This window comes from Poecilia formosa, unplaced genomic scaffold, assembly GCF_000485575.1.
Source record: "Poecilia formosa unplaced genomic scaffold, Poecilia_formosa-5.1.2 Scaffold45, whole genome shotgun sequence".
Classification (NCBI taxonomy): domain Eukaryota; kingdom Metazoa; phylum Chordata; class Actinopteri; order Cyprinodontiformes; family Poeciliidae; genus Poecilia; species Poecilia formosa.
The window spans coordinates 596,722-624,448 of record NW_006799984.1 but is presented as its reverse complement, the minus strand read 5'-3'; the positions used below and the strand labels follow the sequence as shown (position 1 = coordinate 624,448).

The following is a 27,727-nucleotide window of genomic DNA, read 5'->3' as shown; positions in this document are numbered from 1 at the left end:
ATATATTCTCACTCATCTCAATTTTTAAAACATCCTTTAAGGTTTAAAGTTTTAGTTTTGAAAAAATACATAAAATTTGTTGGTAGAAGTAGGAAAACCCTGATGCTATGGATTCTAAAATCAAGTCAAGTACATTTAATTAGAATCACCACATAACTCATTGAATATCTGACAATAATATTACCATAATTCATGGCCCACTGTAGTTTAATTAGCTTAAATAGCCAGATTTAATAAAATCAATTACCTTTTAAAAACAAAATCCTTTACTAATCAGGGAGTATTTCAGTACATGCAAATAATGTGATGAGAAACGGTTGGATGTGCTAATATAACAAATCTTAAGAGGTTTATCACAGCTTGTAAAGTCTCATTTTTTGTGAGGAAACCTAACATTCCTGCTTTTAAACTGCATAAAGTGGAGCATCACCAAGTCGGCAGAGTTCAACACACCAGGTACTCTTTAAAACCTTACAACTAAACACCTAACAAAACAAAAAAAATCAAAAAGCTAAGGCATTACTCTATGCATATTTACATGAAATACAGTTGTACGCAATCGATAACAATATACAAAATTATCCAGTATGTATTCTTGTCTCAGTTTAAATCAAGATAAACAGTTTACCTTCATATAAGACATCTGGAAAAAATGTACACGAGTGTTCATCTTCACCGTGATCTCACTGAGTGCTTCAGACATTCAGAACATTTCTATGGTCTAGGTTTAATCTCTGAGGTTTTTTATGTTATCATGAGGGTAAAGAACAAAGTAATAATAGTTGCCGCACCAACAGGGGGACAAAACTAAATTCCAACTTTCTTTACAGTGTTCCAGTTTTCATTTCCCAGTTTTCCTCGTGCTACAGAATGTTAAGCAGGGAATTCAAGAAAAACATGTTGAATTTAAACAGTTTCCTTCACAATTAAAAGCTTATTAAGAAAAAGCACCTAATGAAAAGCACCGAAACTAGCTGAGCTATTCCCGAAACATTCCTGACTTTCAGTTTGAATTGTAAAGGCTCTTAGTCAAATAGTTTGAGGGAAAAGTAAAATAAGTAAATAAAGCTTAAGTAAATTCTGAATCTTTAACGATGTATTTTCATTGAACAAGCATCTAAAGTAAGTATAAACAAAAAGATAAAATGACAAAATACGAAAGCATGTTTAAATTTGCTTTTAGAGTTAGATTATTCTAAACTAGAAAAGTCACTACGGAGGAGTTTTGTTGTTTATTGTGGGTAAAGGAGATCTAACTGCAAGTATAATTAAATTAAAGCAAAAATATAACGGTTATAACATTGTTAACATTGTTGTCATGCCCTCCAGTGGCAGTTGAACACTAAAGATTTCAGATTCAATTTAAGATTAAAAGTTCAAAAGGATAGGATGTGTCACATCATCTACTTTGCCATATTTAAAATTGCTTTTTATGCAGCCCAACTAGCTGATTATGTGGAACATCAAGTCCCATCAGATCTTTGAAGGATGAATGTTGCTTTTGGTTTGAATAGTGTGGAAGTTATGTTACTTTTATCACAGTCTGTGTGATTTTTCTGTATTTAGGGATAATCTGGGAATAAAAGCTTTCAGACAGTTGTAAGCTGAATTTATGACAAACTACATATGGCATTCAGTTTCACTTTCAGTTTCAAACATGCAACATCTGCAAGCTAATGAATCTTCATCAGCACAGACAAAGCATTTGCATAGTATTACATGAGATAAGACATGTTATCAATGTCGTGTTCCATTATTTGAGTAGCAATGAATATCATGATAGTGACGTGTATGTATGAAATAAACCCAATGTGAGAGCTAACAATGCAGAGTTTTGACAAATCAAAAAAAAAAAAATCAGTATTTGAGATTATCTGTGTGAAAACTGTTAAATGCATAGAAAAGCAATGATGGAGCATTATCTAAAACAGTGTTCCTCAGCAGCGGCTCTCTTCCACATGCAGGACACACTGTACTGGGGCAGAAACAAAAATATCTACAACATATAAAAGCTGTTTCTCACTGACGAACTGAACACAAAATTTTAAAAAAGTGTGGAGTTTTGTTGGTTGCACATGCATTTAAGTCACAATGACAGAAAAACAATTACTATGCGTGAGCAAATTTGGTCAAAACGCAACAAGTCAGAATAAAACAAGTTGTGACATTTTTCACCGCTACATGCTAACAATTAGCATCTGAACAGTGCTATTTAGCTAAAGGCTAGCACTGCCCATTACAGAATAACTGAGGCTTTTGTCTTTTGTTTGTTTCAAACTTCATAATAATACATCCACCAGGAAGTTTGTTTGAATAGAAAGAGACAGTGTGCTTAGTTTAACCTATGGCATATTTCTACTCTCTGTCGATCATCTATGAAAGTCCAAACTGCTGCTTCATGATACCACTTAAGGAAAAGGGGTGATACAGATCTATGTACACTATTTATACACTTAATCAATCAATCGATTGATTGATTTTGATTGATTGATTGATATTTATACACATTCACCTTTATTTGAAAAGTCATTAAATAGGGGACACATGTCCTATGTACTACAGCAGTTCAAATATATATTATTTTTAAAATTAACATCAATGAGTACCATTTCAAAAGATCTTAAAGATATAATTGATTTTCTTCCATACAAATAATCTAAAACATCTTTAAAACTATAAATAACTGTAAAATCTTTCATATAGTTTTCCTTTTACGTTCAGTCGGGCTCTAAAATAGAACCAGGAGTTAAAAAAAAAATCAAAAGATTCATGTCATACATCTCTACAGTGTGAAATTGTGACAGTTTGAGTTTCACACACATACACACCAACACACACATAGTAGTCAAGCAGAAACATTTCACCTCAGACTAAAGGATCAAACCTGGGAAACTGGACCACCTCCTTACAGCAAACAGCCACTGTGAGCAGCTCGTCTATAGAGGCTTTCACCATGTGTGTCATTAAACTGACTACCTAAAAGCTTTTGTATGTAAAGTTTATGTGCTGGTTTTACAGCAGCAATTCATGAGCCAAAATATTCAGCAAGAAAATGTACATATACGTTTTAAAAGATGCCATAATCCACATTCTGGAGACAAAAAGCTCCTTTTTGTGCTGATTCAGCCCAAAAAGGCCATTGGATGTTTTCGTTTATTGGTTGAATAAGTGCCAGTGAAATCCTTCTTCATCATAAAGTTAGGTGGTATCTGTTCAGTTGTGTGTTCAGTTCAGTTAATTACAATGGAAAAATGGAAGCTAAATGGAATATTTTAACCCAGAGATAAAGACTAAAATGTGTTCCTGAAGACAGAATCAGAAATATAATGACTGTCCTACAGGTGTGTTTGCTGCCAGAGTGGTTCAGATGACAGTTTTCATGGTATTTCAAACTGTTTGATTTGATGAACAACTGGAACTAGGCCAGTCTGAGTGAAGTTCAGAAGTTTTTACATTTTGTGTTTTTCTTCCATCCTCGGTCCTCTGAAATGAATGTAAGTATTTCCTCTAAAACCTTCACACTTCTCTGAGTTCAGTGTCTGTATTAGCTGGGGTCCGTGTGTCATACCGTGTCCCAACTGAGGCCGTGGTCAGCAAAAGTTCTACAAAAAACACAGTGAAGAAAGATTACTTACTGAATAATTAGAAATGCTACATTTTTTAATATTTTGTAAATATTTATTGAACTTTTTTTAAATAGAATATTGCTAAGTAAAGGGAAAGATTACAAAGGACAATGTTCTTACTGCAAGATGACAATTTGTACCAAACAATATTGGTTCTTTTTCATTTATTTTGGAAATAATAAAAGGGAGACTTTGAGGGTCACTTATGCAAAAGAGCTCTTTTACTTGGTACTACTTCTGTGTGTATTTTTTAAGATTAAGAAAAGAATGGAAAATAATACTCACAGAATTGACATTGTTCTCTTGGGTCAACATATCGATTCCTCCAAACTGTTCCAGCATCAGGCTGCTGTCGCCCACCTGCACCAACAGTGACATAGACGAGCACAGTTACATTTCCTCAGTTACTTATATGTAAAAAACAACAACACAGGGTTCATACGCAAGACTGGATAGATTTTACGCCCAACAAACTGCTGAAACGTCGAAGCTTTTTAAATGTGAAGCAGTGATTTTGTCACCTGTTCGTTCATGGAGCCCATCTGTCCCGCCACTGAATTCATGTTGCTGCTGCTGGCCATGGTGACTCCCAGGTTCATGTTGCTGCTGCTGTACATTCCACTGGATTGAGTCGAGTACTGAGACTGGGACTGCTGGGGGTACACGCTGAGAGAAGAGCAGAAAAGTGATGCAGGGCTTTAAGAAAGCCTGGCTGTGATGTCGTTGACCTGGAGAAGCTGCTGCTACCTGTTGCTGGTGGAAATGTTTGCAGGCTGCGACCATCCGTTTAGGTCGGCGCTCGTCTGGTAGCTTGGCGGTCCGCCCTGGTTTGGCGCCTGGGCTTGGGTTTGCGTTTGGCCCTGGTTCTGCTGCAGCATGGGGCTCTGACCCTGCCCCATCCTGGGGGACAGCAGAGGGCTCTGTGGCGTGCCAGCCCCACATGGAAAGCATGACGCCGGGTCCTGGTGTTGTTGCTGACTCATACCTGCAAAAACAGAAAACATAAGATGCAGGTGAGCTCAAGTTCAACATATAAACAACATATAAAAAGAAGTTTTCAGTTCATGATTTGTAGAAATTATATTAATTGGAATATCTGAGCAAAATACACAAAAGATTGTGACTGATTTAAATCACTAGCATCCAAAGAGCAAATATGTGATAAAGTCACATTTTTTTTATATATAAAATGCTTTACGTCATAAAAACTTCATACAGTCATCAATTATGAAAGAAGCAATAAACATTACATGTTGTCAAATATCATCAAAATCACGAAGCAAAGGCACAGCATATATATTGATCAATGTTTCACTTACTACTAATCAAAGACAAATGTAATCAGGTGGGTTTTTAATTCAGATTTAAAAGAACTCAATGTTTCGGCTGTTTTGAAGTTTTCTGGAGGTTTGCTCAGGAAGGACTTTAGGACTGCTGTGATGAGCTCTATCGTCCAGGTTTTAGTCAGAACGCCAGCAGCAGCGTTCTGGATCAGCTGCAGCTAGAGGATGATTATTTTTATTTTAGGCAGACCTGTAAGGGCACTCTTGAAGTAATCAATGTGACTAAAGAAAATTCATTTTTTTATGCCTGGAAATGTTCTTCTGGTGATAAAACACTGGTTTTATGTGACTCTGAAGGTTAAGGTCAGAGTTCGTCACCAAGATTTCAGCTTGATCTTTAGTTTCTATCTGTAGTAACTGAAGCTGTTTGACTCTAGATCAGGGGTGGGCAGTTCCAGGACTGGAGGGCCATTCTCCTGCAACTTTTAGATGCATCTCTACTTCACACCTGAGTCAAATAATGAGGTCGTTAGCAGAAGTCTGGAGAACTTGACTGCACTGAGGAGGTGATTCAGCTGTTAGATTCAAGTGTGTTGGACCAGAGAGACGTCTAAGAGTTGCAGGACACCGGCCCTCCAGGACCAGGATTGCCCACCCCTGATCTAGATCACCACCACCAACTGTAACAATATCCTCCATAAAGCACATAATTAATCCAATACCTGAATTGCTGAACTGGAAGGCACTGTGCTGTGACGGTGGGCTCATTACGCCGCTGTATTGCCCGCCTACATTTCCCATCATGCCCTGGCTTGCCAGGAGATGACTCGGGGAGAGAGGGGAGGAGAAGGGGCTGGAGGAGCCAGGATGAGGAGGAGGAGGAGGAGGAGATGACAGTCCTGTACCGTAACCAGAGGCCGGGTAGGGGAACCGCTGCATGCTGCCCTGCGGCACCCGGGGGTTGACACCCCCCATGGGCATCGGCGAGGGAGCAGCGCCCCCGCTGGGCATGTTGGGCGGCAGATTGATGCCCTGAGTCCGCATCATCATGGCACGCTGCTGATGCGCGTGGTGCTGCTGCCGCTGACGCAAGTGGTTGCTGAGGTACTCGCGCTGACGCTGCGCCAGCATGTGGGCGTTGACAGGTCCCTGATGGAGCAAACACAGCCGGGTCATTTCTGGCATCACCACAAAACAGGAAGAGGAAACAGTCTGCTAGGAAGCACTCCACAGGAAGTTCACTGCAAAAACACTAAATATTGCCAGTATTCTCAGTACATTTGAAATAAAACAAACTTATAGGTAACTTTTCAGCCAGATATAGGAACTAGATTTTAGTCAGTAATTCCTTTATTTTGATGGAAACGCTGGAAAAATATTGTTATAAATTAAATAATCTGCCAGTGGAACTAATACTTTTTCATCATCATTGAGTAATTATAGACTTAAAACAAACTTCTATTTCTTCAGGGAAGTTACTAGTAAGTTAGTTTTGTCTTACTTCAAGTGTACTGAGATATTTGCAATTGAAACTAGACAACAATCCTTGTTAATGCTTTCTGTTTTTGCAGTGTACAAGGCTGCACCATCAGAACACACTGACTTTTTTACATTTTGCCAACATAAAAAATGTACAAGTTATGTGAGAAAGCAACACAAAGCAGTGCATCGCTGTTAAAAAAAATGTGGCTGAAGGCTGACATTCTTTTTACAAATAAAAATCTGAAAAGTGTGGTTTGTATTTGTATTCAGCCCAATCAATGTTTCGTAAAACATGTGATAACAACTGGAAGGTTGGAGGAAAGGGGCATTTGTGAACATTAGTTTTTAAGTCTCGTCACAGATTATTTGTTGGATTTAGGTTTAGATTTTGACTGGAAAACTCTAACAGATGCATTTTCCTTGATCTAAACCATTTCACTGGATCATCAATGCTCATGGCTGCACCATGACAAAATGTGGAAATGTTTAAGATGTAAGAACTGTAGGGAAATAAAAGTCACAGGGGAGAAGATGGTTAAGGTTTATGTATGCAAGCAGCTGACCTGGGTCGATACATTAGATCTTAGAGGTAGATTCATATTTCCAACTCCACCCATCTGGTTCATCACTGGCTGACGGTTCTACAGAAGACACAAAAACCCAAAGCTTGAACAGAACCAAGACTTCATCAGACGGCTCTGTGTGAAGGCCACAAACTGTCTACCATAGCTAGTAAAGTTTAACAGAAATCTCAGTCATAGACCTCAAATGATGAAAAAAAATGAAGCCCATTAAACGTTGATAGACATTAAAATCATACAGGAAGATTTTTCCACTTGACAAAAAGCTAAAGGGGGATTTTTTGTTTTGACCAGAAACAAGTTGTCAAAATTCTGCTCATGATTATCATCTTGCAATTTGAGTAACAATTATTTCAGTCACAATGATCAATAAATCAATTTAATATGCTCCAAATGTATCTGTATATTTTTCTTTGTCTATTAAAATAATAATAACAAAGTTAGTGATACTGTCTTTTGTCATATTCATGCCAAAGGTGTCGGAAAGTGCTTTTCCTCAACTTTCCACCAGATGGCAGCTTGTCCCAACATCACATATTACAGCAGTGAAGAGTCTTTCATCAAATACTTTGGTTCGCACGTTTAACAGTAATAAAAAGGCCAGATTGTGAATAATAAGTATCTATGGAGTTTGTGTTGGAGTTTGCTTATTGCAAAGTGTCCCAGGGACACTATGCTGATTAAACAGGAAAGGTGAAACGTTTTTTTTTTTTTTTTGTTTTTTTTTTGCTGCAGTTTAAACCCAGTGAACCCCAACCTGTTTGCTTCGGTGAGTCTTCTTTACTTAGAAAAATGGTTGCAGTTTCAGAATGAAGTTGAACATTCTGACATGGTTTCAGATTAAATGGCAACGAAGAAGATAAGCACTGGATTAAAAAGAGACAGACTGAATTTTTAAAACGGTATTTAGAGAATAGAAGCAATAAATTAAATGACTAACTGCAGTAAAACAGACAAACCTTCCCTTTTGAAATATTGATAACAAGAATAAGAACTAAATGGCTTTAAAAAAAAATAAAAGGACATTCTGAGCCACATCTTATGTGACTCAGATTAATCATATTACACCACTTATCAGATCATTTTGTGCCACGTTCACTTCTTCTTGACCTTTCAGATTTGCTTATTTAACCATTAGTTAATATCATGTGTGATTCCAGAGGGTGATTACGTTTTTTTTGTAATAACCAATCAAAATTAGTAAAGTCCCAGCAACAGTTTCTGCATATTAAGTTATGCACCTTTGTATACCAGACTGTGTTCAGCATGGAACCACAGTGAGGTCCAGCATAACAGTGTTCAGCACTGTTTTTCCTAATTGTACCAAATGCCGGGTCATATAAGCAACCACATTACAGTGGTTGCAATAATTTAAATTAATTACATCTAAACTGTAATTAAAATGTTAACATTTAAATAGCACCCCCATCCACTATTTTTTTTATGTTTGTCTTTACTTGCATATTGTAGAAAACATATTTATAGATATTCACATAATGTCTGCAGCATTCAATTTTAATCTAAAGTAACAGCAGTGTTAATATTTAGCAGGAATATTAGGATGTTTAAGATGACCTCGTAGTTAAACATTAAAAACTACAATGTTTTCCTGCCATGTAGACATTTTTTTAAATTAGTCAAATCCATATATTACAAATTTTACTTAATTTAAAGCTGAAATATAGAAAATTTGCTTTTACACATATAATTTAAAAACAAATGTTTTAAATGCCAAAGCAGAAATATTTTGTGCTAACCTGCACACATTAATAAAAAAATAAATATTGGCTGCTTTTATCAGAAGCTTCAAAACTAAACAGAGGTGATGAAGGTGGCGCCTACCAGCTGGGCCTGGAGTCTGTGCTGCAGCTGGAGCCTCAGGTTGTTGGGCTGCGGCGGCACCATTGGATTGGGACCAGCAGGTCTCATGCCAGGGGCCCGGGGCCCTGGGGCGCCGGGCATTCTCATCATGGGCGGGTAGCCTGTCGGGGCCATCCTTTGGGGCCCCATGTGGCCCCCCATGGATGGGGCAGGGTACAAGCCGTCAGGGGGCATGCCGCCATAACCGGGCTGCCCTCCATACTGCTGACCATAGAGGGGAGGCTTCAGGCCGGAGGGAGAGTCCGACGGACCCAGGTACTGGTCCTGCTCTGAAAGAGGACCCTGCAGAGGGAGATGGAGGTTTTTGTTTTTGTTATACAACACCTGGAAAAAGTACCAACATAGTTTGAGCTTTTCAATGTTTTGTGGCAACAAAGATCAATTTTATTAGGACTTTACAGACAAACACAAACTGATGTGAAACTGTGAAGCAGATGAAAAAGTTTAGACAGAAACCTTTTAGACTACTTTGAAAATGTAATTGATCTTATTGTACTGTTTGATTACTAAGATCAGTTGGAATGTATGCATGTTTGAAATTAAATTATGTTTTGTAAAGTGCTTTGAGATGATATTTACTGTGAATTATGAATAAAACTCAATTGGATTGAAAAATGATGCATAATTTGAATTCAAATCCACAGTTATAAAGCAAATTGTCATATTGTTGTTAATAGTTAAAAAAAATGAAACTATTAGAAAACCACCAGTCTCTCTCTCTGTCCACTTCTCAGTTATGCACCGCTGTGTTTGTTCTGTCACATTGAAAATCCAATAAAAATGCTAAACAAAAACACTGAAATTCATGATTGTAATGATTAAAAACAGAGAGTTAAGGTGAGTACAGTACCCAAAGTTTGTTTATTTTAATGAAGAATGTTATCAATTCAAAAACATTTCATTGTATTGTTGGTTTATTCTCAAAACCTCAATATGGGTGAAGTTTATTTGTCAGGAACAATACATATAAAAAATAATACATGCTAAATAATGCAGGTCCAGAAATGCATTCAGGATTTCTGGTGCTGTCTCTTTAAGGCAAACTGGACCAAGCTCACCTGTCCAGCCAGAGTGGGTATTCCCAGCATCTTATCTATCTCTTCCAGACCCTCATAGTCCTTCAGCACCGAACACAGCTGGTTCAGCAGAGCACCTTCATCCGTCTGCCCTTCAGAACCAGAACCACAGCAACCCATCCCGTCCTCCTGAGGGACGCCGTACGGTGGCCTGCAAGGTAACTTCTCATCAGACTAAACTAAACCAAAACTCGTTCTTCCTTTATGCTTTAGGCTGGACTGAATGTCAAACCTGCTTTGGTTTCCGTAGTGGTCCATCATCATCATTCGGTCTGGCCACGGAGCCGTCTGATTGGGCGGAGCCTGCTGCTGGTGGTAGGGCGGAGCTGCCATGTCCAACTCTAAGGTGGCAAACGAAGGAAAAATGTCAACGTCTGCACAAAATGGATGCCAGTTTGGGAGCGTCTGACTGGTTGATTCTTCCCACCGTTGCCCATCATCTGCATGCTGACCAAAGCTCTGGAGACATTTGGACCACTGCTTCTTGTGGGGAGTGCAGAATTCATGTTGGGTACCATTCGACCCACTCCATGGGCCATCATGGGTCCTGCACTGCCCCCTGTTGGACCATGGGGGCCCCAGCCCTGCTGCATGGAGCCTCGAAGGCCTGCCGAAATAAAGATGTCATTTCATTTTTCATAATTAAGAGATACATTTTCCACTTTCCCAAAGCTTTGGGGAAGACAAAGTGCTTAGAAATTCACTGACTGTTCAGTCTGACCTGTGTTGGTTGCTGCTGCCTGGTTCATGCTGGTGTGGGTTCCCATCATGCTTTGCTGCTGCAAGGAATATGGCCCAATGTTTCTGTGCTGAGGAGGGAAAGGCCTGGTGGGGCTGGAGCCCATACTGCTGTCCAGAGACATGCTCCGGCCTGGAGGGGCCCCCTGACCGGCCTGGCCCGGCCTGACACCATTAAAGCTCGCTGCAATGACAAAATGTTTTCATTCCTATTAAAATTTTGGTAGGAGTGATTAGATTTAATCCATCTGATTTATTTTAAAGACCTGGACATACTGAAACATCCCTTTGAGGACGTACCTGTGGCTCCGATGGGAGGGAAGGCTCTGTGCTGGCTGGGGGAGCTGCTGCTGCTGCCGGTGTCGTTCATCTGCAGGATGTCAGTGATGATGGTCTGTTTGTCCACAGAGGAGCCAGCTGGCACGGCTGATGAAGAGGATGAAGAGGATGGAGGCTGACTGGGGAACAGCTGCTGCTGGCTGCTGTTTTGCAGGTCCTCCAGCAGGTCCTCCAGCTCAGATGCCTGGAAGTAGCCGCAATTATAAAAGCAATTTATTATAGAGATTTATTTCCATGACATCCTCTCATACTCAAGACATTAATGAAAATCCTGCTAAGCAAATTTTGAGATCAATCAAAACTGATTTGCACAATTAAACTGCAGAACATTGCCTTTTATCAGAGAAATTCACATTTCCACTGAATCCTTTACAAGAAAAGTTCGGTTTTAATAAGATTTTAAACTAAAACTACTTCATCTGATCCTTAAAGGAGAAAATCTTAATATTCTAAAAGATTTTCTTGTTTTAAAAAAGGTATTGATGTAACAAATGGGCATCCTGAATTTAAAATGCCTCTCCTTTAAAACATGTTTGGTTTAAGTTCAGATTGTTTTACATTTAATCTACATCATTTTATCACATTTCATTTCACTTTATTTAATTTCATTTTACTTTTAGTCTAGGTTTTTTACTTTTTTACATGTTTCTTTATTTTCTTTAACTTTATTTAAATGCATTAAAATACATTTATTTTCTAAAATGTTTTTTTTTCTTCTCCAAACTGATTTTAAGCAAAGAATCATAAGTCAAGTCTGATGACAACTTTGACAGAAACGGAAATCCCACTCAACCAGTAACACAAACACATCGTAACCCAACTCTTTATACACACACACACACACACACACACACACACACACACACACACAGAGTGGACAGATATGGTTTCCTAGGGCCGTTTGGCTGATGAATAGAGTGGAGAGCTAAAAATAAGCTTGCAGCACTAATGAGGTCATGTGTGATGTACAGTAGGACACACAGAGGTTTGGGAAGCTTTACATGTGAGGACAGCAAAATATTTAGAGGTTATATTTGAAATCATTGGCATAATGGTCGACAAAAGCACTGCATCTGCATCAATGCAATGAGACACAACATATCATGAGACAATATGATAAACACCTCCTCTTCCTTTTGAACTACGCCTCCTATTCAATTTTTTTAATTTGATATTTTACTCCATATGTGTTTTTCTTTGGTGCAAAAACACCTAAACTGAGCAATACTGCAATATCATCAGCAGATGATTTTAAAACATACTTTCCTTGGACAGCAGGAGGCTGTGGTGGCCGACCTGACAGTGGCCTCAAGCGACTGTCCATGTTTGAAGTGTTGATGAAATGACTGAGTGCTTTTCTTGTCAAAATCCAGCAAATCATGACAGTGGTTGAAGTAAATTAGTGTTCAGATGTGGATATTGTAAATGCAGTTGATACAGATCAAAGATTGATTAGTTCTAATTCTTATAAAACTTAACTGCATGTCAGCTCCCAACTTTTTTTGTTTAAAAAACAATAGTTCAAGAAATTGAAATCTTTAGGAAGAATAAATTATTTTGCTTTCTGCATTTTTCTTATAATTTCAATAACTTAACTGATGTTTCTCTATCTTTTAAAAACTGCATGATATTAAACTATCCAAATTTACATTTAAATATTTTTGGTAAACTGGTAAGTCACAATCACAACAGATTTAATAACCACTTAACAAACCCCCTTCATGGAAAAGGCTTTCTTTTGTGGAGTTTGGGTAAAACTCTCTTCTTCTCTGGCTCCAACTTCCCCTTCGCCGGACGCACCACTGGTCGGGTGGTCAGATCCTTTGTTTGGAAACTGAACCTCTGCCATCTGCCTTTCACTCATCGAACTGTCTTAACGTTTGCCAATCCACATGCTCTTTCCAAACAAGACAAAAAGTGCAAACTCAATGAACTTTGCTTTACATGACATCACGTAAAGCAAAGTTTTAGTTTCTGTAAATTTACTCCAGACTCCTGTCAGCTGCAAGTAAGACTGTTACTAGTCAGAATCACTTTAAACAACCTGACTTTTAAGGTCAAGGCAGGGCTGTGGATCTGGGCCGGTGTTTGCACAGGACCTGGCCTCTTTAATATTCTAGAGTGGCCAAATGAGCGGCCATCTAGTTTGAAGATATTAACCCAATCAAAGTCCAAGCCTCAACTTAATAGGAAAAGCCTAACTTAAATGTTTGTCCACAGGTTTCAATAAATTACAAAGGTCTGTTAACTGGAGTAAAACCATTTCCTACTGAACCAAAGACCATAACCATAACCCTACCACTGAAAAAGATGGTTTAACTGATGCAAGGTGTTTGCTGAGTTTGTTCCATGTTGTTTCTACATCTTCTTTCTTTGTTTCAGTAAAATAAAAGGACAGTGTAATAATTTATGTACATTTCTCACTTTAATTCCTGAGTATTGAGGCAATGATGAAGATGTGGAAGTTCTTTTTTCTTGTTTTTTTGCCAAGTTTCATCAAAATTACGAAAGTCAATCTAAATGAAAGCTCTACCCAGACAAGTTAAGAGGTAGACACCGTGTAGACTTAGATTTTTCCTCTCTAGATAAACTGCCTGAATTCTTACCTGTTCAGCCAAATTAAAACCTTCATCCTGCTTCTCCGTCTTAACGCAGGTCAGCTTGAGTCCGTCGTTTGGTTCCATTTTGATGGCTTTGTCGAGGATGCCATTATCATCCTTATCCAGAAGATAGCGCAGCAATGCATTGTCTTTCTTTCCCTGGCTCCCCGGCTCCTGTTTGGTGCAGAGTTCACTAAGAGCAGCCATGCTGTCCCCTGAGGCGGACTCTGGACCAATAGGATCTTTTCCCGTAGCCTCCGCTGTTAGCTTGGCCAGCTCCACAGGTGAGGTGCTGTTCTGCAGCAGCCGGTGGAGAATTTTGTGTTTCTCCTTTAATGAGGTGGTTTGGTTGTTATGTCCGGCGCCTCCACACAGCTGGTCCTTACAGCTCTGGTCATCTCCTATGGGACCTGGTGGTGAGGAAGGATCAGAGGGTTCTAACTTAGTGGTGAGGAGCTGCAGCAACTTGGTGTGGCCTTTGGTGGTCAGATGGTGGTTTGCAGCATCAGCAAGATCACCAAGGTTTCCGTTACCGCCCAGAGTGTCAGGATCAACATCTTTCCCATCTGCCTGTGAACCGTCATGGGATGACAAAAACTCTTCCTGCTCTTCAAAAGTTCCAAACAAGTCAGTCTCTAAGCTGAGACTGCTCTTGCTAATTTGGCTACCAGGTTTGTTGCTGTGAAGATTACTCTGAAGAGCGGCTGGTTTTCTGTCAGGTGACTCTGGATGCTGTCCGTCAGCGAGCCCTGGGGAAATCCTGGCGCCCTGGCTGAGAGCCTGCAGCGCGCTGAGGGAGTTAAAACTTTGGTTGTTTCCTGTGGTGCTGCACACGGATGGAGGTGAATGCAAACCAGCTGCAGGGGAAAAAGATCCAGGCAGATGTTGGAGGAGATGAGGGCTACTGCAGTTGCTGCTACTTGCGGCAGCGCTGGGACTCTGGCGATGACGAGGAGACAACATGGCACTCTGGACCCCTGAGCTGACGCTTGGACTTCCTTGGCCAGAAGGGCTGCCCAGCTTCAGAGCGTGGCCGTTTCCCTGAGGTGTGATGGCCCTTCCTGGAACAGACCCAAAACCACGTCCAGGGGTGGAGGAGGCTCCGGTGGAGTGATGGCTGTTGCCGGCAACGCTGGCATCAGGTGAGGGGAAGGACCCGCTCATTCTTGTTGGGGTCACTGACTTGGCCGAGTCCTGACCACTGGGAATGTCTGTAGCCATGCCCCCCAGGTTTTCCCTGGAAGAAAAGTTGAGAACTGGTTTGTACCATTTGAGTTCAAAGGAACTTTTTTCTTTTGACTTTTTAATGTGCACAGTATTCCCAGATATGATTTTCAGTGGGTGTTTGATGCAGGACTGCAGTGGCTGACGGTTTTACTACCAGGTTTGTGTGTGAAAGGAGAGTAAAAGTCAGGAAAGGGGGGGTTACCTCTGCAGGATGTGCAGCGACATATAGAGCTGCGGTTCATTGGTGCCTGGAGAACGGACCAGTTTGCTCTTTGTGTGAGCAGAAACTATGGTGCCGTCTGCCAGGGAGAATCTGTACAATGGGCTGAGGGCATGGCCGTTCTTTAATACTGCATACAGACAGAGAAAAAAACAGGGTGTCGATTAAAGAAACCTGCTGTGATATTTGATCTTTTTGGATCTGAGAGATCCAAAAACTCAAAATGTAATGTAAATTTTGTGAGGAGACATTATGCCAACCTTCTTGCTGGTGTTTCTTGGCAAAGGAAATCTCCCCGTCACTCTGCAGGTGGAACTTCTGGATGCAGCGCCGGACCAGGTCTTCCCAGCCCGGCTTCATAGATGCCCGAAGCACACTGGTGTCCAAAGAGGTGATCTTACCTGAACAGGTTAACACAACAAATTGGTTTCTAGAATTTTACAGATAAAAAATAAGCCTTTAGCCTAACCTTGCCTATGAACACAGAGCATGTTCGTTTTGAGTGCCAAATGTAAATATGTAGACTAATATTATGTTATGGAAATTGACTCACACAGTGCAAAACGTCACAGTACTTTAACAGCCCAGTGCGTCAGTCATGCCGTACCTTGAAGGTCCTGTCGTGTTGTGAAGCTCTCGTACGCCGGCATCACAGGCCTCTCTTTGACAGGAACTCTTCTCGCCACACAGATGAGACACGACTGGAAATCTGTATTGTTGAGGAAACACTGTCAGTAATTCCATAACTATATATGGCAAAGGCTACATCACAACACACAGCAACACTGATCTCATCCAGGCTTGGGTTTTCCTACTCGGCTGTGTGTGGCCGTCTCTGTTGGATAGAATTATTTTACCTCTGAGCCCTTTATAATTTTAGTATTTTCACAAATTAGAAAACCTCGCCAGCTGTCTGTCCAGAGCTCTACATTATTTGCATTAATAAAAGTTAAAAACGCGTCTGACCTAATAATCAACAGCCATCATTAACGTCCTCGTATCTACAGTCCTGTAAACAAATATCGACTCATTATTTTTTTACATTTTGCTTCTGAAGGTTTCTACTCATCTTTTTAAGTGGGTTAATCAATAGCTTTCCAATTATTCTCAGAATGCTGTTTTCCACCAGTGTTGTAAGAAGAGTTTTCAAAAGAAATTACATTTTATTACATGTCAAGATTCTTCTGCAGTCATTCAGGAGGAGAGGAGAGAGATGCATGATCCTAACAGAGAGTTCATGTTCAGAAACCTTCCACTTGGTCTGAATTAACAAGATTCATTACTGACAAATAAATCAAAATCTATCTGGTCGTACTAACAAGTCAACCAACAGAGTGATGCAACTTCAAGTCAGCCTGCAAACCTCTGCCTGTCCACCAGATATCCTCATCGTGTCAGGGGAGAGATTGGCAAAATATCTGGCTGTCAGACGTCTAAAATTAGAGTGGCAGACACATTCTTCTCCCCCGTGTTCATGTGTGTGTGACTGGATTAGATGGGAAGCTGACAAAGTGCCACACACTAATTAGTCTCTCCCAGTGGATGGGAGGGGAGGCAGAGAGAAGTGGTGACGGAAGGAGGACAGGACACAGGAGACTGGGAGGGCAGCACTGGGACGAGTGATGGGAAAGTGACAGAAAGTCAAGGCTCAGACGAAGAGATGAGGAAAAGCAGCAGAAAATGATTTCTTGAGCAGTGGAAATGTGTAAAGAAAATTCACAAACATAACAAGATGGTTTTCGAAAGGCAGACCAAATCCAGGTAAAAAAGAAGAACCAAAGCAATTTTCGGCTAATTAGCAGAACAAACAAGAATGAGAAGAAAAAACATTTAAAGTACAAAATAGACAAAATTAAAGACAAGGTTAGAAAAACAAGCATACCTTCCCCCTCTTCCTTGATAGACTTTGGTTCAGAGACGGCGAAACACTGCATGGTCTCGTATTTCTGCTGCGCTGCGTCCTGCTGATCGACGGCCTGGCGCGCTTCGCCGTCGGCGTGAGGGTTGACCAGCATACGACAGTTAAAGGTGTGACTGTTCCTGTTGGAGGAGTCGGTGCTGCGATGACTGACTGCATGACAAAGACACACAAAAAAACAGGAAAATGTAATAAACATAATTATTTAGGATGTAAAGTTTGTTATGAATCTACTGTCCAATACAACACAGTTGACAAGTTTAAAGAAATCAGAAACACTAAAATGACACTAAAACATATTACTTTAGAAGAATTTAGAGATTTTTACAAAATATGTTCACGGAAGAAAAGTTAACTTACACACTTGAAAAGCTTTTGGAAAAACTCCAAAATGAGGTAAATACACTATATTGTGACAAATTTACCAGTTTCCTCACCCAGACTCTTAGGCAAAAGGTTCTTGATGAACTCTGCATGGTCTCCAACATGCAGCACACTGTAGACGCTGGTGTTCATCAGCTCCTCCTGCTGGTAGCGCAAATACTGGCTGACGTTCTCCGACACAAACACGATGTTTCCCTCCATGTTCACAACAAAGAAGAAGCCGTCCAGGGCCTGAGGGCAGAAGAGATGGGCAAAAGTGACGGGCATGATGGTAAAATGTAAAAAAAAGGATAAATGACAAAGAGAAAGAAAAAAGATAATTAAAAAGATCTGGGGAAGTTTAGGAGTGGAAGTAATAAGGAAATTAATTAATTGCAAATACAGTTTATTTGGTTTTATTAAGAGAAAAGAATAAACATTGATGATAAGAAGCTTAGCTCAAAATATATTGTAAAACATTTATGGCTTCATAATGAAACTCAACATTTTGTTGGTAATAATAATACATGCATTGTATTTTAAAAATAAATATGCCAGAAACATTACCTGAGTTACATAACTTTATTCTGTGCAGAATATTAAGTAGCAAAGGAAAAGCTGGTATAGAAAATGGATGGATGAATATATATCTATAACATTGTGAAAATTAATAAGTTCAAAGGAGGAAACACCTTTGCTGCATTTCATTCTGTTTTACATAACTCAATCTATGCAAGCATTTATTTGCACTGCTGCTGAAAAAACATAAATTGAAATGTTGACTGCATGTTAATGTTTATCTTCCAGACCCCAAGCAGACACCTTTGCCAACGTTGGTGCTTCTGAATACTATATATATAGTTAGTCTGTGTGTACGGGGTCAGGCTCCGCCCCTTCCTTTCTAATCTGGCTTTTCCCAAAGGTATTTATACCTCGCTGGGTCCCATGGTAAACGTCATCTCTCACTCGTGCACGGACACACTTAGGCTCCACTGTCAGTCAGCGGAGCTCTTATCTCCATTAGTCACGTGTAGAGCAACGCTAGATCCAGTCAGAAAGGTGTTCTAGGCTGAGCGTCTCCCTCAGGATGGAGTTTGTCCCGTTTGTTCAGGAGCATGGCTACACGTTGATGCATTCAGAGTGGATTAGATCTGGAGAACTGCTGCTCAGAGTACGCAGAGTAACTTCACCTTTAGATATGAAAGTAAAAACTGAATAACTGGATTACATTTCCAAATAGCATATTGATTTCCTGAGCTACATTACATTCAAACGACACAGTAATAGAGCCATTTAAATATAAGATTTTACATATTATGCGTATATCTGGGTATTTTTCTGTACTTACATTTTGTTTTCATTTAATAAATAATTATTTATCTGTGCTGTGTCTTTTTGTACAGCTAAGGTTAGGAAAGGGGACTTAGACACATGCAGCTGATCTAATAATTATTATGAAATCTAAATAAGTTACTGGACTACTTCAAGAATGGCAGCACTCACATCTGCAGCAGCCTGTCTTTTTCTAGGAAAATCAAGTTGGTTTTTGACTACACTCTAATAAAGACATTTTCATTATTATTTTATTAAAGATAAGGATGGCCTTCAGGGAAGTATGTAGGGCAGAGAGAGGGACATGCCTATCTCCTGAGGGGCGGCCCGACAGGCTGAACTGGCCCAGTGAAGACGCACATAATGTGGTGTCTTCGAGATAAAGGCTGGGCAGCCGAGACTAGTTCAGAGTTGACTGAAACATTACACTATTGCTTTTCTCTGCCCACAAAGAGCATTTCCTCCAGCAGTAAAGAGACTACTGTGTTTTTGTTTACTAGTGTTCCCATAGCAACATGTCTGGCACTAGAGCTTCCTATTAGCTCATTTTCAATCAAGATGGCAGTGCAGCGCGTCTACTGTGAAATATGTTAATCCTGTGATGAGTAACCGATTTAAAAGTTGATCTGGTAATGGCAGAGGAGGAGCCAGCCATGGAGGCTGGTTACCATGGAGACTGATCGCAGATTGCTGCACAGGTATTACTGCTGGCCAAGGAGTCACACCAGGTTCCTACGCAAACCTTCCAGGAAGTATCATCACTTTCAAGAAAGAATGAGAATTTTTGTTTGATTTTCTAACACCAGAAGAAAGACTCGAGAAATTACAGGTTTCATTAAAGCAACTTTTAAAGTTATTCCTGTTTTGATTTATTTTTTTTATTATTTACCCTAACAATAAGATCAAAGTTTGTGTTAGAAGTCTGCAGGATTGAAAACCCGTTGGTGTAACATGCTTGATCCCGCGTGAGCATCTTCCACATTAGATTGCACTCACATTCAAGGTAGGAAACATTCACAAAATATTGAGAGATGGGTTTTAAAAAACATTGACAGTTGGACCTACCTCCAGCATCATTGGCCCGAGAGTGTCTTTATCGATGACGGCCTGCCCAGTGGAGGAGACGTCTGCCTTCTGCACCTCCTCTGCATTAGCCACCAGAGTCTTTTCTGTGATGAGAAACATAAAAGCAGGTGGTTCAAAAGGGGATCAGGGGATTTTTGTCATGTTTTTATCTCTTGTCACCTTTAAGTTAAGATAATAGAGCCTGTCAGTGAGAAAAGAATGTTATAAATGCTTGAATAATTAATGCTGTGGTCAAAGGGACATGTCAAATCTGAAGACACAGATCAAAATAAATAATTTTGTATGTTAAATGTCTCCTTGTAGGAAAAGCAGTTTGTTATGGTAAAGCTTTTGCCGTAGGTCGTCTGTTTAAGCAGACAATGCTGACAGTGTTGTTTTTATCTTGATGAAGCCGTCACCCACGCACCCACTTTGTGTTTTCATACACAGGGCATGAAGACCTTCCACATGTTGCATTCTTTGGAAAGCCGTTCTCTTCTGGTAAAGTTAACCTCACGGTTATACCTCAACTCTAAAACAAAGAGTGGAAATCAGTGAGAGGACATGGAGATTTGAGTGGCTGGCATGGTTTTCACAGCACGGCTCACTGCACAATTTTCCTGTACATTTTTGCACCAACTTTTTCCCTTTCCTTCATGGCCGTACCACCGGACTGTTAAGCCTCCCATGGCCCCATTCGGCCACATAGCTGACATTCCTTTTGTGGGACTGGAGCTGTGGAGTCATCAGCCTTTAAAACTCTGTCACTGCAGAGCCTGGAATGGCACTACAGTGCAAGCAGGAGGGAATTCAAGGCATTGCCAAAGTTTATTTAATCCATAAAATTTGTTATTACAATTTATTTCACCAGACTTGATTTTATGTTTGAGTTTCCTATTTTTTTTCCTCAAAAAGAACAAAAGAATCATCTCTAGTGAATAAATTAAAACAAATCCTCTGTGAACTTCTCGACAGCTGACATATTTCAGGATTGCCCATAAACAACTTAACAGTTTGGTGCCGCATATCTTCATTATTACCCAGTGCACAACTCATTAGCTCAAATTAACTTCATTCAGCAGCACTTCCAGCACACGAGCCAAGCAGCAGTTTTCATTTACACAACTCATAAAAGCAAGGGATATTCAGCTTTCAGATGAGCCGAAACCACACTGTAACCTTTACAGGTGAACTTAATGTGACCTTCCTTATACTTTTGAATCCACATGTCCAACAGTTCAATGTTCAAGTACTTCCTGCACAACTTGCTGTTCTCCAACAAGAAGCTTAACGACTAAATACACAAGTGTTTGATTCATGAATCAACCAATACATTTTCTTTTTCAGTCCGAATTGGTATTTAAATGGCAACCATACTGCTGACATTTTGACATCATTAGACCAAGATGACATCTAACAACTGATCCACAGTACATCACCATTGCCAGGTTTCAAAGAGGATGCTCTCAGACGGAAGCAGCCGCTGAGCTTAGAGTGTCATCAGAAGATTGCAACAGAGACAAAGAGACACATAAAGAATCATAGAAACGAATAGAAACGTCCAGTTCAATGACACTTAACTCCCAGGAAATTTCAGGGAGGTGAGAGGCACCCAGGAGTCACGTCAGACCTGCAAGGCACCTGACCACAGCGCAGTCCGTTAGTCTCAGTGCTGTTCTATGATGTGCACCAGCCACCGCTGTCACCAAATGAGCCTTTGGTGTCAGTAGTTTTACTGTGTGGACAGGTGTGCTTAGTGAAAACAGAACTGCCCTTCATTTTGTGAATGCTTTAGTGAAAAGTCGATACTAACTGAATAACAATCCATTGAACCATTGTCATTGCACCCTTGTATGAACAACCCAGACCTAATCTCATCTTTATGGATGACAATGCATCATTAGGGAACAGCAGCTGTAAACTGTTGAACCTGTAACAAAGTGATCTGCATTTTCTCCAGACCTGGATCCCATAGAAAAGGCCTCAGACCAGCTGAGTCATCAAGTAGAGGTTTGTAACTGTACCCCAGACCCTCAATGACCCGAGGACCGCCCCTCATGAAGAGTGGGACGCCTCAGCAGACAATAAGTCGACTTGTGAACAGCATGAGACGTCGTTGTCAAGCTGTAATTGAAGCAGCTCCGCAAGGCCACATGGTAGTGAGACATTGAGATTTTTTGTTTTGGCACAACCCACTGTTGTTGGCTTTTGTTCCAATACATTGTGTGACTGAGGGGACTCATCATTGTATGCTTCTACTTAAATACCCTACTTTCATCGTGTCATTGTATTGAAGTTTGCAAGTTTTCCATTAATTTTACCCAAAAGCCAAAACTCCCTAACTTTTAATGAGTTATGTCATTTGGATAATGGTTATGAATAAACAGATTGGTCATGAACTTTGATGATTTTGTGTCAATCTGTCCTAATAATATTGCTTCTTTTCTCTCTCTCTCTGGTGGTGAAACTTCAATCAGTGCAGCTCTATCTGACATTTCAGGTACAAAGTATTTACATCTAACAAACTAAATATTAGGAATTGCACCATACCATTTGTGTAGCATTTGTATCCTACACAAATACATGCATTTATTCCTTTGCAATCTGAGTGCGCAGTTAACCTAAAGATTAGTGTAAAAACTAAACTGGAAACTGATTTGAGAACAGGATGAACATTTTTCCAGTGGTATTTTCTTCATTCTCTATTCCTTTTTACTGTTCTTAAAAAAAACCTGCTCATCAGTTAAATGTTCCTCAACAATGGTGTGTTTTTCTGCTGTTGACCTCACAGCTGTGTGACTTGAGCATTATCCCCGTGCTTATTCAGCTGTTGTTTTCAGATGCAAACAGTGCAATGACACATGGACACCAACTGGGTGACTGCAGGCACAAAAGGAGGAGATGAGCAAGCGAGAGATGAACAGATGAAAGGAAAGATGACAGGACGCGCGTTCAAGTCCGAAGTTTCTACACTCACAACAGGCATGAATGTCGTATGTGTATAAATATACATTTTGAGTTATTATGGAGTCTTTTCAAGAACATAAAAATGAATAGAATAATTTAAAACAAAATAACTTCCACACAGTAAAGATGAATCCAATCATTTAAATCATTTAATAACTGGTGATGACGTTCAGGTGCAGCTAGTAGTTAGTAGCTAGTAATGTAATTTTTTGGCAACAGTCACTGGACTGAACAGACTCTAGAATAACAACAAAATCCAAGTCCAGAAATGATTTTAATGATTTTATGTCTGAGTTTCTCAAAGTCTGGGGAAACTTTCCCTCCTCAGGGGAAAAATACTTGAAAGAAATTTCTAATTCTTACAACACTAGATCTCATCTGTCAAACTTGGTGGTGGCAGCATCATGCTTCAGAGCTGTTTTCAACCCAAAATAAATGCAGTTATGTATAATGTTAAGTAAATATCAATGAAATCACCCAAATTGCTTTCACATTCATGTCCATATTTTTTGTATTCAAACTTGGAGCTGTGGGTTAAAAAGAACAAGATTAGAAAATAAAAGAAAAATCCAAGTCCAGGTAAAAGTGCAGATATTAAAAAGAAAGGATGTCTCCTTTCTTTTTAATATCTGATGTGTTCTCCATTGCAACAGAAAGAAAGAAAGCAAAAATGAAAAAACTGAAGGGAGAAAATGTGTTTAATGAATAGAATAACCAAGACAAAAGAAAAAAAGACCAAGAAAAAGAACTGGAACCAAACAGGAAGAGGAATCAAGTAAAGAGAAAGAGAGAAGATTGCAGACAAAATTTGAAAACAGAACAGACAGGAGGAAGAACGAAAATAATGAGAAATCCATTAAGTGATTGCAAATATTAAAATGATGGTTTGTAAAATTGTGACATTTATGCAAAGAGGATTAAATAAGAGGCAGAGGAGTGTAAAAAGGTGAGAACATTGTGAAGAAATAGTAAAGCTTAAGAGAAAGTGAGGGACAGATCGGAGGAGCAGATCCTCCTGCTTCTCTCTGCAGGCTCATTTCATGTTGGTCACTGTTATATAAGCGCTCCAGCAGAGGCTGTCTCACCATTACAGTCCTTTCACAGTCTGTGGGCTCCCACTGTGAAGGGGATTGTTTTCTATTTACTTTTTAAATTTAAGGAGTCTACGTTGGCTCTTGAGATTTCAGTTTTATAAACATCAGTTCTGAGCTCTTCTAGTACCCACAGCTATCACACTCTCTTCTAGCAGATGTTCCCCTTTCATGGCGGGAAACACTGGAAGGCCCACTTAGTGATAAATAAATGGTTATCTGAGAAAATAAGCTGCTTGTGACACTCTAATGGAAAAACAAATTAAATTGCTTATGCAGCCGTTCAATTTCTTTATTCAGGACATCTGAAACTGGAAAGTCCAGAAACTACCATAACAAAAACCCCATTAATGAGCTGGGAAATGTGGCACCTGTTCTAAAAACTGCCTTAAAATTAGTTAGCGCTAATGGCTAACAGTAGCATCCAATCAGCCCAAACTCAGTGCTGATCATATAAAATGCTGTTCTGAGGATTTTCCCCAACAGTTAAACATGTTGCCTTCAGGAACAGCTGAAATTTTCTAAACCTCAACATTGATCGTTTTTTAACTAGAAAAATATGATGTGAACTGCCTTGTTGCTGAAACGTGCAATAAAAATAAACTTTAAGCGGTTAAACTGGTGTATGATCTTGTCTATCCAGGCATCGGCTATGTTTGCTTATGCTACTTTATTCACTGAAAAACATCCAAACCAATATCCAGTAAATTCTATACTTTTTAAATTTTAGACAATATTAATCGAAATAAATTCAGAAATAGAAAACTATTCTTTGTTTACTGCTGCCCAAGGAAAAATAAAATCATATTAATAATTTTCTTGATTTCTCCGCTCTGAATAGGTAGAAAGCAGTGATTTTTGTGAAGCAATGTTCTCCTATTTAATCTAGCAGGGCTGAGGATCCAACACCAAATCCTTCAAAAAAAGAAGAAGCGACACAAAAGCTCACCCTGCTCCTTGATCTGCCTGATCTGCTTCACCGTCTCTTTGAGGATGGCACATTTGTCGGGCTTGACGTTGAGGTCGTCGATGTCGTTGATGTTGGCAAAGATCAGCTCTGCCAGCTCCTCGATGTATTTGTTCTCCTGCTCCCTGTTGCGCCTCTCGGTGCTTCGCTTCGGGCTGCAGGACAGCAAGGAATGACGCCAGAAACATGAATCAAACTCAACTGGAGAAAAAAGAACTAAGTGGTGGAAATTGTCAAGACAAACATCACTGTACAAAGCTGGACATTACATCTGAAAAGCTTTTGTCTTTGTGCACTGACCAGCTTTTTTGTGAGACAAAGACCTGCCTGGTGACCCTGAATTAACTTTGTGACCTATCAGTGACCTGACATTAATGAGAAATATGACCTCTGTGCAAAGAACTGACCATCATTATGACAACTTGTGTCATTACATAAACTATTGTCTGTAAAAATGAACCACAACTGTTTACTTCCTGAACCACCATTAACAGCAATTCATCATTTATAACAAATGTGGAATACCTTTAAAGTGCTTTACATTTTGTAAGATAGTAATCTTTATGCATTTTTTCCTGTTCACTGGTCTTCATGGTGCTGTTTTTACTCTAATAGCATCTAAGAACCTTTTGTTTCCGTTTTTATACTGAGATTAAATTAGCTGTAAGAGAGAAAATGGGGTTGAAATGTAAAACTAATTTTCAGAATTTCATTTAAGAAAAGGTAAAATTTATGTACCAAATTGACTCTATTTAATTACTTTAAAATCTTAAGAATATAAATGGACATTTTTTGTGTGTTTTTTTTTTGTTTTTTGCTGGTAACATAATAAAATGTAAAACAGGTCAAGGTGTACAAAGGCATTGTGTCTGTGCTTCGCCTAGGAGAAAAGAGTTCAGATTTAAAACTAATGTCCAAATCCTTTTTAGCTTTTCAGAGTTTGGTTTGTTCTCAGTTCTAGTTCATAACTTGAGAAAAGATGTCTCCCTTTTAAATCCTCAAGTAAAAAACCCCAAAGAATTAAAAAGGGAAGGATAAGAGACAAAAAGCACACTGTGAAAATGAAGGTACTGCTACATCTAAAAATGTTCTATCATTATTATTATTATTATTTCTTTTTTTCTTGAAGGAAGGTCTTTCACCTGGGTCCCAGGAGGTCTGACTGACAGTCTTTCCTCTTCACAGATTCCCCTTTGGGGGGCTCAGGAGTGTCCCCCCCACCACTACTCATCTTCAGCAGTTATCAGCACCTAAACCAAAGAAAGACAGGAAAGCAGACACTTAGTGACAACACACCAAATTACACAGACAGAGCAAACCTTTGATTCTCTTTGACTCTTAAAGAGAATCAAAGAGTCACACAGCAGCAGAAATCAGGCTAATAAATCTAAACTTTGCTGTTTTTGTTTTATGTCTGACAAAAATACCCAAAAACTGCAGAAATCTGTAGGTTGGTAAATACATTTTCAGAGTATTTTATTTGGTCAGGACTCCTGACCAGGTCAGAGACCAGGGCTGTTTAAACAAGCCCTATCTGGACATGCCCATGACATATGACAGCAGCAGACTAATTAACTCCTAAGTTCAAACATCCATGTTTTACTTCCTTTATTAATAGTAATGTTTGCCTCATTACAATGTATACTCGTCTCTGAGTGTTTGAAGTTTCCAGTCATACAGGTAAGAAGAGTTAAGATCGGATCCCTACAAATAAAAAAAGATGATGGTAAAGTTGAAAATTAAAAAAAAAAAAAAGTTTCAGTCAGCACAATAAATCACAATATTTAAAAAAAGGTAAATTTTAATCTCCCAGTGATGTAAACAACCCGCAGAGTGCATTATCAAACACAGATTATGAGTCACAAAAAACAATGTACCACTGTAATGAGCCTGAAGGCAATATGTGGGCAGCCCAGTGGGAATACAGTGGGTGTCAGTAATTACTTCAGATAGAAATAGCTAATTCACGTAGGCACTCTCACTGTTCCCTCATTCACTTTAACATGTCAGACTCCAATATGAATGACGGTTGGGATGTTTGGGGAATATTCCTGTAATCTCAATCAAAAATAGGGACAAAACATAACTTAGGTCACACTGAAATAAAGCTTTCATGGAGCAAGAAAGACGCACCATATGGCCGTATCATGCTGCTAGACTTGCCCCATATGGTTCAGTAAAAGGGACACAATTTAGTCATGTGAAATGCCAGGAAAAGCTTTTTTCTGGCCTGAGCTGCCGATACAGAGTAGTCACAAAGCTTCTGGTGGAGGAATAACAATCAAAATCAGCTTTATTTGCCAAATTTCTGCACCCAAAATGAAAAAAAAAGAAACTTAAATAAAAAAAAAAGGGAAATAAATATATATTTTTTGTAAATATGTACGCATGCGATTCACACGTTGTGATCTGGAACTTCAGTAAAGGGCTATTTCACAGCTTTTAAGTTTCTGGGCTACTTTTATCAGCTCCGATTCAAAATCTAGACCAATCAAACCTGGACTAAATCATGGACTTGTGATTTAGTATGAATTAGATCTTGAGCTGCAGTAACAATATGAAGCAAGGCCCAGTTTTCATGATGCAAACAATTAATCTTGCTTTATCAATTTGTTTTTCTACATTTTCTAGCAAATTTTCTATTCTAGCTGATCTTTCTACCTCTGCCCTCTACCTCTGTTTGAATTACTTCATAGGCCTGCACAACGTACATTAAGTTGTACAAATATTTTCTATAACATGCCTTTAGTTGAACATGTGCTATAGATAAAGTTTGCAAAGCAACTTTTATTATTAAACCCACATTTTAGTGTTTATTACGTTCCAAAATAAAAATACACATTTCATTCCATCCTTTAAATGAACTTCTGAATACAACAACATGGTTGGTTGTGCAGGTTTGTTGTCTGAAATATATTTTAATTTACCATCTGCTTCCAGCTTGTTTCCAATATCCAGCTTCACATCATCC

At 39.3% G+C, this 27,727-nt stretch overlaps 1 protein-coding gene and 1 long non-coding RNA gene across 8 annotated transcripts in view; one reads left to right on the top strand and one right to left on the bottom strand.

The window, feature by feature from the left end:
* Positions 1-22,889, top strand: LOC107836236 (uncharacterized). The gene is made up of 4 exons (XR_001662099.1): positions 1-1,292; positions 21,459-21,468; positions 21,880-21,887; positions 22,878-22,889. It is a non-coding gene; the product is annotated as an uncharacterized LOC107836236 (long non-coding RNA).
* The window catches only part of LOC103137957 (nuclear receptor coactivator 2-like), a 50,176-nt gene continuing 24,043 nt past the window's right edge, over positions 1,595-27,727 (bottom strand). For 3 of the 7 annotated variants that reach the window (XM_016671511.1, XM_016671513.1, XM_016671512.1), the window contains 21 exons: positions 25,899-26,006; positions 24,739-24,911; positions 19,732-19,835; positions 17,397-17,586; positions 16,936-17,124; positions 15,661-15,762; positions 15,314-15,454; positions 15,036-15,183; positions 13,613-14,843; positions 10,968-11,190; positions 10,651-10,851; positions 10,357-10,536; positions 10,162-10,270; positions 9,912-10,080; positions 8,815-9,135; positions 6,955-7,032; positions 5,632-6,058; positions 4,374-4,611; positions 4,148-4,292; positions 3,912-3,986; positions 1,595-3,602 (listed from right to left, as the gene is read on the bottom strand). In XM_016671511.1, coding sequence (XP_016526997.1) covers positions 3,591-3,602; positions 3,912-3,986; positions 4,148-4,292; positions 4,374-4,611; positions 5,632-6,058; positions 6,955-7,032; positions 8,815-9,135; positions 9,912-10,080; positions 10,162-10,270; positions 10,357-10,536; positions 10,651-10,851; positions 10,968-11,190; positions 13,613-14,843; positions 15,036-15,183; positions 15,314-15,454; positions 15,661-15,762; positions 16,936-17,124; positions 17,397-17,586; positions 19,732-19,835; positions 24,739-24,911; positions 25,899-25,987 — 4,545 coding nt within the window. In that variant the 5' untranslated portion in view covers positions 25,988-26,006 and the 3' untranslated portion in view covers positions 1,595-3,590. The remainder of the gene's footprint in view (positions 3,603-3,911; positions 3,987-4,147; positions 4,293-4,373; positions 4,612-5,631; positions 6,059-6,954; positions 7,033-8,814; positions 9,136-9,911; positions 10,081-10,161; positions 10,271-10,356; positions 10,537-10,650; positions 10,852-10,967; positions 11,191-13,612; positions 14,844-15,035; positions 15,184-15,313; positions 15,455-15,660; positions 15,763-16,935; positions 17,125-17,396; positions 17,587-19,731; positions 19,836-24,738; positions 24,912-25,898; positions 26,007-27,727) is intronic. The other 4 variants (XM_016671514.1, XM_016671515.1, XM_016671516.1 and 1 more) reach the window with 4 other exon arrangements.